This window comes from Mytilus edulis, chromosome 14, assembly GCF_963676685.1.
Source record: "Mytilus edulis chromosome 14, xbMytEdul2.2, whole genome shotgun sequence".
Taxonomy (NCBI): Eukaryota; Metazoa; Mollusca; class Bivalvia; order Mytilida; family Mytilidae; genus Mytilus; species Mytilus edulis.
This window is the reverse complement of record NC_092357.1, coordinates 42,707,111-42,720,101: the sequence shown is the minus strand read 5'-3', so window position 1 is coordinate 42,720,101 and position 12,991 is coordinate 42,707,111. Positions and strand designations below refer to the sequence as shown.

The 12,991-nt window shown below is 33.2% G+C and overlaps 1 protein-coding gene across 1 annotated transcript; it reads right to left on the bottom strand.

The window, feature by feature from the left end:
- Positions 1–5,358: 5,358 nt before the first annotated feature.
- On the bottom strand, positions 5,359–11,915 carry LOC139502598 (uncharacterized). The gene is made up of 4 exons (XM_071292136.1): positions 11,870–11,915; positions 11,097–11,399; positions 6,451–6,600; positions 5,359–6,036 (listed from the first exon to the last, which is right to left on the bottom strand). Exons 2-4 carry the CDS (start codon positions 11,284–11,286, stop codon positions 5,528–5,530), a joined length of 849 nt encoding a protein of 282 aa, XP_071148237.1. The 5' UTR covers positions 11,287–11,399; positions 11,870–11,915; the 3' UTR covers positions 5,359–5,527.
- Positions 11,916–12,991: the final 1,076 nt, after the last annotated feature.

Below are 12,991 nucleotides of genomic sequence, written 5' to 3'. Positions count from 1 at the left end.
GACTCTTCAGTGAGCCTCAAATCAAACAATTTAAAAGACCGAATAAGGTAGAGAAGTAAAAAGCTTTAGGTCCCAATTTTTTCGAAAGATATCAATTGCCATTAGAAAAGTTGTTCGATTGATCAATTGGTGTTTACCACCACTTTCAGCACTATTGAGCTATTTGGGCGGTCATTCTTTTTGTGGACTAAGCTGAAGTGCTCGAAGAGTACTAAAAATGTTCATACTTTGAGTGGAATTTTAGTTGTACTTTTTATTCTTTTCGTTCACTCATCTTTCAACTACAGTCTAATCATGAAAACAAACTCATCATATATATATATATATATATATATATATATGAAAGCAAATTTACAGATCTAACATTGTTGGGTTGATGTTTAGACGAGTTGTATATACATTATGTTCACAGCCATGTATCACCATCATTGATGGCGATCCGATGGATACATCTGTTGTAGAGTTGTCACTGACTCAGACGTACTTATAAATATAATTATTTTCTGTGACTGTATATTACATTAATTTGTAGGATCCTTTACTATAGATAATTTAGCTGATCTGTAACAATAACATCTTCATGCCTTATATATCATGTACTGTAGTACGCCGCTAGATTAAAACTGACGAGGAAAAGTAACACACGGCCAGCGAAAGCTCTTTTTTTTTAGAGCCCAGGTGGTCTAGCGGGACGGCTGCAGTGCAGGCGATTTGGTGTCACGATATCACAGTAGCATGGGTTCGAATCCCGGCGAGGGAAGAACCAAAAATTTGCGAAAGCAAATTTACAGATCTAACATTGTTGGGTTGATGTTTAGACGAGTTGTATATATATATATATATATATATATATATATGGTATACCATGAATAAATTTTGTAATGTAGTTTTAAAAAAGTAAATCAGACACACCCTTTACAAACATCCACTTAGATTTTTACTACAATCCTGTGACGACTGACTTTAAAAGCGGATGTTAAAAATGCATTACTTACAAATTGCCTAGTCTAGAGGTGGCGTGAATCAGATGTGGATACTTAAAAATGTCAAAGTTCTTTTAGAGTACATACAGTCTAACTCTTTCATCTTGCAATAGTGTTAAAACATTTGACTTTTCTACACTTTACACAATTATTCCACATTCCGAACTAAAGAAACAAATTGAAGGAGCTGGTATTGTTTTGTTTCATAAATAAGAATGACCAACGTAGACAGAAGTATCTTGTCTTAGGGAGGGAAACATCCCACTTTGCAACAAATCACATTGATTCATACAAAAATTCTCAAGATGCTTGAATTTTTTGACTGACGTTTGGCGGTTTCAACGAACTATAACATTCACATAGGAATCAAGTGTACCCCTCTTTTTGCCAACTTGTTCATTTATTCTTGTGAGGCTGACTTGATACCGAAAGTTCTTAGTAAGAAAAAACAAGAAATTAGCAATATTCTTCAACTTAACTTTCCGCTATAAAGATAATATTCTCGCACTAAATAATTCAAAGTTTGGTTACTATTTTGAACACATCTATCCCATAGAACAAAAAATAAAAGAAATACAACATATACAGAGAACTTCAATGTCTATGCAACAATATTCCAGCATCTCCTGTAAACGGAGTATATATCTCCCAGTTGATACGATATTCCCGGGCTAGTACTTCCTATCGTGATTAACTTGATGGAGGGTTGCTGATTTCAAGGAAACTATTTAACCAAGAGATTCAATGGTGAAGTTGAAATCATCCTTTCGTTAATTTTACGGATGATATCACGAGTTGGATGACCATTATAGAATATCCGTTTCACAGATGATATCGGATATGTTCCTAATGTCGAAAATAAAATCCCGTTCCCTCGGGTTTGTAATAACATAAGCAAAACGACCGTTGCCACATGTGGACCAGAATCTGCTCACCCTTCTAGAGCACCTGAGATCACTCCCATTTTTTGATGGGGTTCGTGTTTCTTAGTTTTTGGTTTCTATGTTGTTTCGTGTGTACTAATTTGTCTGTCTTTTTCTTTTTAGGCAATGGCATTGTCAGTTGTTTTTTTTCGATCTATGAGTTTGAATGTCCCTCAGTTATCTTTGGCTTCTCTTTAAGTACCACTCACGGTGAAACCTGAAAACATTTCAACCGAACATACTTGTTGTACAAATTTAAAATGCGGTTTGTGTAGGCTACCTTCAAGTCCCCAATTCCGTATCTGGTAAAAAAAATGTCCCCAGCTCTATTCATAGACATATTACAAGCTTTCGCTTTTGTAATAATTTTTTTCAAAATATCACCATCGAGATTTGTCATTATTAAACAGTCTGTATAATTACTTAACCATATTTTCCCCTCACAACAGGTGATGCTTCCACAGTTTTTTCCTGTATAAAATTTTTTTTCGGGTTCAAATTATGTCAAATTCAGGGTTTGAATAAATAATCCCTCCCATGATGTAACAAGAGCTAGTTTTTTGTCATACAAGGTGAAACTTTCGGGCTCATATTCTAGTTTAATCGATTTAGCTTCTGATCCATCTAGGTTGCACGTGGCAAGCATCTTCTTTTCATCAAAGGACAGAAGTAATCGTTTTCCTGGAATCAAGCACCCGTGAGATATCTCAAATTTTTTGCCAAAAATATCTACCATAAAACAAGAAATTAGAGATAACTTTTTCTTTCCAACCTGAGAACTGACTATAGCCTGGCCTTGATGGTTGATATCTAATGTAGCAGTTGCTAGAACCGTCGAATTTTCAACAGTGATTGTGCCTTATGATGTGCAAAATGTTTCCATTTTTGACACATCTTCAGTCTTATGCAATTCTAGTCTTACTAAACCTCTCGATTGAATATCACGAATTTTCAGTTTTAGTTCGTTAGTTTTAGCGTCCACATTTTTTACACCCTGGAAAAATTGCATTTCACTTACATAAGGGAGGAGAGAATCTATATTCTTTTTCCATGAAGTTGCTGATTTCTAAAATAGACTGAATAGTTTGTCTGTCTTTTACAATTGATTCTTGACTTTCTTTATATTTTACATCTAACTCCTTACTTAGCCTTTCCTCCCAATTGTTTAAGTGTTCTATCAATGTTGTCTTTATCTTAGATATCTCAATTCTGATTTCGTCATTGCTCTTCTTCACATCAGCTTGATTATTCACTTGACTTCTAACTATTCCCTCTGATACCTCAATCAAGTTACACAATCTTTTCTGAAGAACTGAAATGGTATCGCTATCTCTTATGCCGTTCGATGCCTTTTCTATTGACATCATAGATTTGCATTCTTGATGTGATTCCGACAGGCAGGTATCTTTGTGATAAAAATCAAATGTACTAATCAAAAGCTTAAAAATAGTATAACATAACTGAAGTCTGATGCCCACCGTCATTTTACACCAAATTTATGAAATTTTAGAAGTCTTTTCAAATAATTCTCTTGAAAATATTTCAATAGATTATACAATTTATATTGTAAATATACACACTGCAAATATTCATAGATTAATACAAAAAAATAAAGTGTACCATTACGTTCAATCACAGCTTCCTTCAACAAAACAAAATCTTTATAATATTGAACTATATGCATTTGAGTTGAAATATCAACTCTGATATACATGTTTCATTGAATGTTGTGTATTTTAGTTAAAAAATATCATTTTTCCATATATGTGTTTCATTTTTGTCCAGCGGGCCAATGACTTTTTTTTCATTAATTGAAGCGGGGCAAGAATTTTTTTTATAATAAATATTGGCGGGGCATACAGTTATTTTATTTTAATATTTGCTGTATACCGGCCCAATCATCAGATAAATATTGCACAGTCCCTAAGTCTGACAGTGGCGAATCAAGGGAGGGTGGTTTTCGGGGTTTTAACCTCGTTTTTTACGTCAATGTTTTTGAGTGTGGTCATATAGTTGGGACTACCTCCTTTTTGAATTGTTTGGAACCCCTTTTCAAAAACGCTAGATCCGCCCCTGTTTTCTTGTACTTGAATTTTAATATTACATTTTACTAGAAGTATTTATTTGTATGTCCTTTTGCATATCTTGCAAGTTTTAGTGTGATCTAAGAAAAATGTAATACTTTTAGTAGTACATTTTCACATGGAGGTTTATAAAAATACCTAATAGAAAAATAGTGAATTAAACCTGGTTTTGAAGCTAACGAAGCCTCTCAATTCGCATAAGATTTTATTATATTTTCAACAATGTTTGAACTAAACAAACAGACAAAATAGGTGGTAATGTCAAAACGGGGTTATCAGCATAAAATTATAATCTGAATCACTAGAATATAAACAAATATGTCAATAAAGATAAACAAAAGGATGAAAGACAACGCACATAATAAGCAAAATTAAAAGACAAGAATACAAAAAATGGCGGGATGTATAAATTCCGACCAACGCCGAAATAATATTTCCAACAATGGGCTTATCTTTAAAGGTTGATAAATTACAAAGACAAACAAAAGAACTCTATAACACGTTATTTAAATGATAAATAAAAATACCAGTACCTAGAATATATACTTCAAGACCATCATATATTATTTGTAAAGAACATGAGGAAAAATTATCTCAGTATCTTCCGATGAACTATTTGAGGAATAGAACGAGACCTTCTTTTACATTACCCTGGTTTTACAAATTGCACACGTTTGATAAAGTCTGAGCAGCATGTACGCTCTTGAATACCGAATGAGTTGGGAATTATATATACAATATGCAGTTGAAGTTCATATTTTCAAAATTTTTAAAAAACGTCTAATAGCATAGATTCGGGTAATGAGATAAACGTTTGTGTCAAATACGTATTGCACACCTAAAATCTTCGTTTAAAGCGAAGTTATTACAAAATCAACGCATTGTATAGCGGCGATGATGCAAAACGTTCTAACCTGTCTTTTTGGTTTTTTTTTATATCAAATATATGAGTTGTTGTTTTCATATTATATCATATTCTAGGTACATCAATATGCTTTTTGAACATGAACAGTTTTTGCAATCGTATCTTTTATGATTTCCCCAAAAAATTATACGTGGTATCCTTTAATCGAATATTCGGCTCACTATATTTATCAGTTCAATATATGTTTGCTTGGTATTGTGTATACATATAGGAAGATGTGGTGTGAGTGCCAATGAGACAACTCTCCATACAAATAACAATTTAAAAAGTAAACCATTATAGGTTAAAGTACGGCCTTCAACACGGAGCCTTGGCTCACACCGAACAACAAGCTATAAAGGGCCCCAAAATTACTAGTGTAAAACCATTCAAACGGGAAAACCAACGGTCTAATGTCTATCTAATTTCAACAATTGTTATAAATCAAACTTGTTTAGATGTTCATAGAAAAAATTTTCGTTTGTGCTACTTAAAGTCAAAGTTGAATTTGTTTCATATATGTTGTCTTTATTTATCTCATTTATGTCATATATTAACGTAAGTAACCACAATGAGAAACCACAACCGGCACTTATGTCTTTCTATACAATGTCCGTTTGTCGGCACAAAACTTTATCGTAACTGCAGTGGTTGGTATGGGTCAAGGTAGTCTTCTGATCCTAGTGTTTCATACGGATGAAGGTTGGCATCGAGATCTTCAATATCGTTGCTATGGTTTTCATAAACAGTTATAAAATCGGTCTCACTCTGAAAAAGGGTGGCAAGCAAAGTGTTTTCTTTTGACTCTTGTATTGTATTCGCGATGTTTAATTCGTTTTTAATTTGAATATGTGTATCCAAAGTCAGAGTTGGGTCTCCATCTATTCCGATAACTGTAGTGTTTCCTTCGACTATTTGTCCATCAGCAACTGTTGCAACTTGTAACAAGTCACCATTCACGCTTTCGATTTCCTCATAATCATGCATTATTTCGACAACTGGATCATTTCGTTTCTTATATTTATTCTTGTAGTATAGCGATGTCAAAATACCGATGCAGGAAACAGTTACAACTATAATTACTATTGAAGCTATGCATACGACTATGAAATGAAATTCGTTGTCATTACTGTGGGTGCAATCTGTAAAATAAATGTATTGATGTTTATGAAATATGAATTAATGATACTAGTAATGATAGAACAACACACCATTGTGCTATTACATGGTCTGAATATATATATACTAAATTTAATCTATAAATACATTTCAGATAATACCAAATTGAAAAAGAAACATTTAAAATTTAAGATTTTACTATGTAACACATTTTACCTACTAAGTCAAATTTATTTTAGGAATTTATAGTGATTTTATCACCTTCATACTAAATATTACAACAAATGATACCAGTGGTAAAATCACAATAAATTCAAGCCCACCAATTTGGAACTCCACATTGAACTAAGGATGATAGCATGTGCCCCGAAAAGGAAGATGACCTTCTCCACGTTGTACACCCGTTGCGGTGATCATAAAACCCGTAATTGGTTTACCTTTATGCCGAATGATCTTGCTGAAGTTGTTGATATCATATCCATCCTGAGTTATGGTATCCTGTATGGCAGTTTCAGTAGAGATGGTTTCCGTATGCTTTTCATTTGGTTCATAGTAGTCAGTTGTCTCATTGACATGTTGTGGTTTATCTGATAACGACGTGGTCATAAATAGTAATGATAATGATAAATCATAACATTTGGATTATTTGTTAATATAAAACATAAAAACATATACTACACAACAACATCAAAAATATTAAATACTAGTACTAGTATGGTATAAAACAAAATGCAAATTAACCTGTCTTTTGTTTTTGTCCTCTAGTTGCGTATTCTGTCGGGTACTTGAATACGGATAGCGTTTGACATCGTCAACCGAACAGTTTCATCTTTTTACTTCAACTCCTGTGTGCTGGTTCATATTCATGGTTCACATCCAATCTTGTATGGAATTATTCTTTATTAAGCACAAAAACGTCAGTATTCACCTCAGAAGCTAACAGAACCTTTAAATAGACTTATTAAGAAGGGATATAGTTACGATACTGTTGTCAGGTCATTAAAGATTGCATATTTTGGCGTTAATATTGATTCACTTATAGGGTCTTTACATCGGAACTAAATGTGTTTATTTAAAAACCAGTTTTGGCATGACACGGATTATGTTCTTCTCATATATGTTATGATTGTATGATACTAAACCCCTAACAGGAAGGATTGTGCCTGATATTGATTTGATGAAGACATAATCTTTCAATCAGTTCATTTGAAGTCTGTAGCTGGCATGTCAGTTAACTGCTAGTAGTCTGTTGTTATTTATGTATAATTGTCATTTTGTTTATTTTCTTTGGTTACATTTTCTGACATCAAACTCGGACTTCTCTTGAACTGAATTTTAATGTGCGCATTGTTATGCGTTTACTTTTCTACATTGGCTAGAGGTATAGGGGGAGGGTTGAGATCTAATAAACATGTTTAACCCCGCCGCATGTTTGCGCTTGTCCCAAGTCAGGAGCCTCTAGCCTTTGTAAGTCTTGTATGATTTTTAATTTTAGTTTCTTGTGTACAATTTGGAGTTTAGTATGGCGTTTACTATCACTCAACTAGTATATATAATTGTTTAGGGGACAGCTGAAGGACACCTCCGGGTGCGGGAATTTTTCGCTGCATTGAAGACCTGTTGGTGAACTTCTGCTGTTGTCTGTTCTACGTTCGAGTTGTTGTGTCTTTGACACATTCCCCATTTCTATTCTCAATTTTATCATAACCTAGATGCCAGTCTTTGCTCCTTTCAAATGGAAATACGAATACAAATTTGTTGCTTTTTACTTTTGGTCAGGTTGTCCCTCTATGACACATTCCCCATTTCCGTTCTCAATTGTATGTTTTTATTTGATTAGAATTTGATACTGACAAATGTAGGCAATTGTGTAAAACATTTAAACCATAAAACCTAATATATATTGCTTTCATCCCATTTATTTGAACTTTAATAGATGGTTGTATCATTGGTATTCATACGACATTTTTAAAGCAGCGAGGTAGTGATCAGCTGTAGTATGTAATATAAAAAAGTGTTGTGATTGCCAATGAGACAACTATCCACAAAAGACCAAAATGACATAAACATTAACAACTATAGGTCACCGTACGACCTTCAACAATGAGCAAAGCCCATACCGCATAGTCAGCTATAAAAGGCCCCGATAAGACAAAGTAAAACAATTCAAACGAGAAAACTAACGGCCTTATTTATGTAAAAACGAAAAACAAATATGTAAAACATAAACAAACGACAACCACTGAATTACAGACTCCTGACTTGGGACAGGCACATACATAAATAATGTGGCGGGGTTAAACATGTTAGCGATATCCCAACCCTCCCCCTAACCTGGGACAGTGGTATAACAGTACAACATAAGAACGAACTATAAAAATCAGTTGAAAAAGGCTTAACTCATCAGATAGACAAAAAATACAATTGGACTTTTTGAATACTTCTTGTTTTTCGATATTTAAATTTACGAGTTTAATTATGCCATATTTTATTTCATTCTATTTAGGGTTTCTCGAAAAGAGGACATTTGTATGTATTCCCCGTAAGGTCCTATGTTAAACTAAGTCCCTCTCTTATGGCCATCGTAGTCAACACTAGTCAACACCCCATAAGGAACATTCGTGCCATATTTGGGTTCATTCCATTCAGTGTTTTTCCAAAAGAAAACATTTTTATGTATTGTCCATATAACCTCATGTTAAAGAGAGTGCCCCGCTGGCGGCAATCTTGGATGATGGATCGGCTTCAAATAATCAACACTTGGTCAACATATCATAAGGAACATTCATGCCATGTTTGGTTTCATTCATTTAGTGGCGTACTAAATTATAATCCTGGTACCTTTGATAACTATCTTTAAAAGAAGACATTTGTATGTATTGTCCATATGATCCTATATTAAACGAAATCCCTCACTGGTGGCAATCATGGATGATGGATCGGATTCCAAGTAACAACACTTGGTCAGCACTTCAAAAAGAATATGCATGCCATTCAGTGGTTCTCTAGAAGAAATTCAAAATTAAAAAGTTAACGGTGACGACGACGGACGACAACGGACGATGACGATGACAGACGACGAAGGATGCAACGAACGATGACGACGACGACGCACGACAACAGAAGACGACGGCGACGGACGACGGACGCACAGTTATGAGACAAGATCAAACTAGAGTTTACACAAAATAATTGTTTTCTGTACCATAAACGAAAATGGCGATGGTATATATTCCACTAGATAGAACTCTGTTGTTTAATTCGGTTTGTTGAAATTGATACAGACTGATGAACTATCTAAATACAAAAATAGATAAACCCGGAAATTATAAACTAAACGGAGGGATACCGGAAAAAAATTTTGATTGTTTATTCTATTTTCGTTCAGTGTTGAATTGAAATAGATCAATGCGGAAAACATGACTTTTCACTTGACCGAGACTCGATTAAAACAGTTAATTAGTTATATATTGGACTTCATCAGCAAAATCTATATTAATGTATACTAGAACACACACGCGAAATCGCGGGCTTTTAGTGCGTGGTTGAAAGTATGTAAACTATTAAAGGATGAATGTTCGTAAAATATTGTATGACTGGCTAATTTCAGGAAAGGTATTAAGTCTTAGCCTGTGGGTGCCATGTTGACAGGACAAATTTATTTTAGCCTTCCCCTTTTTTCCAAAATCCGTTATTGTTTGTTTTCTGTTTTTCTGTATACTATGAACATACATAAATAGATTGTATTTGCTATTTACAATCATTCCTAGTCTACTATCCACGGCAGTCACTGATACAGCGACTCTTTGACGTATAATATATCAGCGAACACGTCAGCGACCGCCGTGGATAGTAAACTTGGAACTGATAGTAAATAGCAAAAACATTTTAATAATAGTATATGTATGATCATAGTACACAGATTACCTTGAAAATAAATGTCCTGCTCCAAGTACTTTTGAAAATAATGTGCAACTTTATAACAGTTTTAAACGAAAGTCTTGCTTATGACTTAAAAGTCAGTCCGATGACAGACACAATATTCGGACGCCTTTTTTTCTGCCAAAATAACTCAAACTGAATAATCATAATAATGGATGATAAATACGATTATGCATGGTACCTATAGGACACAGGGGCATGATGATTAATTAATTGAGGAAGGAAGGGAAGCGACACACAAAATGCGGTCTTCTCGTTTAATAGTATAGATTTATCTACCATAGTGTCCCTTTTATATACAGAGATCAATGTCCGTAGTATCAAGTTTCATGAGGAATAACGTCTGCCAATTTTGAATTTTGAATTCATTAAAAGAATTTTAAATATTCAAGCGAAAAGAAAAACCTCAGATCTGATAAACATTTCTTAACTGTATTAAATCTGTATATTAAATTTTAGAATAACATAAGGTTGGATGTATTTATTTATGGATTCTACAAAAAAAAAACTCTTAAGACAACAAAAACAAACCATTTTCCATTTTGATCAATCGTAAATCGAATGTTTTCAATATAAACTTGCATTTTATCTTTGAATGGACCCCATATTCCGACCTTGCCCTCTAGGCACATCCGCACTCTCCCCTTGTTTGGCTCATATCATGTATACTGTAAACCAACTTATTTAACACGGCTATTTAGTTTCGCGATTTTTTTATTTACTTGATGTAATGTAGTTTAATGAAAAAAAAATCAAGATCCAAGTTTAACATATTCGCCACGATTTATGTTCGTGTTATTTTCTTCTCTCAAAAGTCGCGAAAATAAGTAGGTTTACAGTATTCAAAATCGATTTACATATGAACTTTACCGTACTACTGTTAACATTAATTCACGTCGGAAAATTCAAGTATCAAGTCAGGAATAATGAGAAAAGCAATCGAATTGAGGTGATTAATGGTAATCTGTTAATATCTATTTTGTATATGACGACGTTGATCATTACATTTGCAACGGACACGTGCTCCCTTCGTTTCTAGCGATAATGTTTTCATGTGACTTTACTCTGCTGAGAAAGGAAATTGTCAGTCAATAAGATCAAAGGAAAATTTCGTAAAATAGCGATAATTAGATTTATTTACCTTCTATTTCTAACGAAATATCATATTCCACCGGCCTACTCTTCAGTAATCTGCACCTGTAATTTCCTTCATTGGAGTATGATACATTGCGAATTTCAAGATTATATTCTCCCGTTGTATGATTCCCAGATGTAACGATCTCTTTACTACTTAATACAGGATTCATTCGTTCATTTTCACTATAAGGCATGTAGTCTGAAGGACCGTACCATATAACAGACTTTCGGGATTTCTCTGGACAAAACAGTGTAACTGTATCCCCAACAATTGCACTATACCGGTACGTTGAAACTGATTTTGAATCTGTCAAGAAAATTAGCAAAGATATTTTTTTTTTTTATTCTAAATATTCTGTATAGTTTAAGCAACACTAGTATTGCGATGGAAAGCCGTAAATTTTAAACCAAAAAGCTCTCCTCTTCATCGTAGATTAAGGATCACAAAATTTTAAATAAACTTGCTAATATGTATCTTTTAGAAATTAAAGTATCATCTGTTATGATATTTATAATAGAAGATATTAATGAAGATGAAGAGGAACATTTCGTTTCCAATAAAAGTAATTCTATACCTACAACATTTGTACAAGAGTATTAAGAATTGTTAAAAAGTAAAATCACAAAAATACTTAACTCCGAGGAAAATAAAGGGGTTGCAGCATTTTAAGAATAAGAAAAAAAGTTTGTTCATAGCTGAAGATGTGTTACTCGTGTTAATTTAGACCGTTATTTGTAGAATAAATTTCCAAAAACTTATAATCTAATATTGCTTACCAGTATATCCATACCATACAACCGTAAGTACAAAGATGTTATTAGTTTCATGATTTTTGAAGTTTTGTAGGTTTCTATCAAAACAATTAAACATATATCATGTATATTATGAATTGGTTCAAGTGGAAATGAAAAATGTAAAATACTTAATTATCTACATTGTTTAAATCAATTGTTATTGTTAGGTATAATTATGTTCCTGTTTTGAAATTTTTTAATAACATACACAATCTATTTAGTTATCCATCCTATAAGGAAATAACCCTACTTTGATATCATCTAACTACTTTTTTTAAAAATGTAAAAAGTAAGATATTGCTTTACTTCAAGGAGAATTCAAATCGGAAAGTCTTTTATTTTTCAAATTGCCAAACAGTCTTACATCCACGCCTATGAAATCACTTCAAAATGATGTTGGGCTTATCATCTGCACCACTTAGAAAAACACGAAAACTTGAAATTAAACTGTCACTCCAATCAAAATTTGTTAGCTGACAGGAACTTCATGTTATGTTATTCTGATCCATAAGTGGTAATGTCGCATAAATGGATAAATAGTATATACAAAGCTCTGTCTCAATCCCCCCCCCCCCCCCGCGTCTGGGATTCGCTTCTATGATTGAATGTATGGGGATGTGCCAAAAATATGGGTCATAATTTTGCGAGGTTGTATATAAAAATTACCCTCCTTTTAAACTTTTGATTTTTTTGAAATACTAAGGCTTTTCTACCTCAGGCATAGATTACCTTAGTTGTATTTGGCAAAACTTTTAGGAATTTTGGTCCTCAATGCTCTTCAACTTATAAATAGATAGATAGATAGATAGATAGATCTTTATTCTCATTAACTAAATAACATAGTTACAGAGATGATAATATATACAATACAACACATTTTGCATGTGTGAAATATACATAAATAAATGTAGTTTAACCAGGAGGACAGACTTTCACTGATATATAGTTTATAAATCTACACAATGTTTCTAGTAAGACAATATTGACTGTAGTGAATACATTTTTAAATTTAAGAATATTAACATTTGTACAACAATAGTGTGGTAAATATTTATATCGTTCTTTTTTGAAAAAAGGACAAGACATTACATAATGGAATTCATC

What these genes read in the sequence shown, in the direction of transcription:
- LOC139502598 (XM_071292136.1), bottom strand. Translation starts at nt 11,286, where the DNA reads ATGCCTTATAGTGAAAATGAACGAATGAATCCTGTATTAAGTAGTAAA. An exon ending in TATTTCGTTAGAAATAGAAG is followed by an intron (nt 6,601 to 11,096) that starts GTAAATAAATCT and finishes CGTCGTTATCAG; the next exon opens with ATAAACCACAACATGTCAAT. An exon ending in CAAGATCATTCGGCATAAAG is followed by an intron (nt 6,037 to 6,450) that starts GTAAACCAATTA and finishes TTTATTTTACAG; the next exon opens with ATTGCACCCACAGTAATGAC.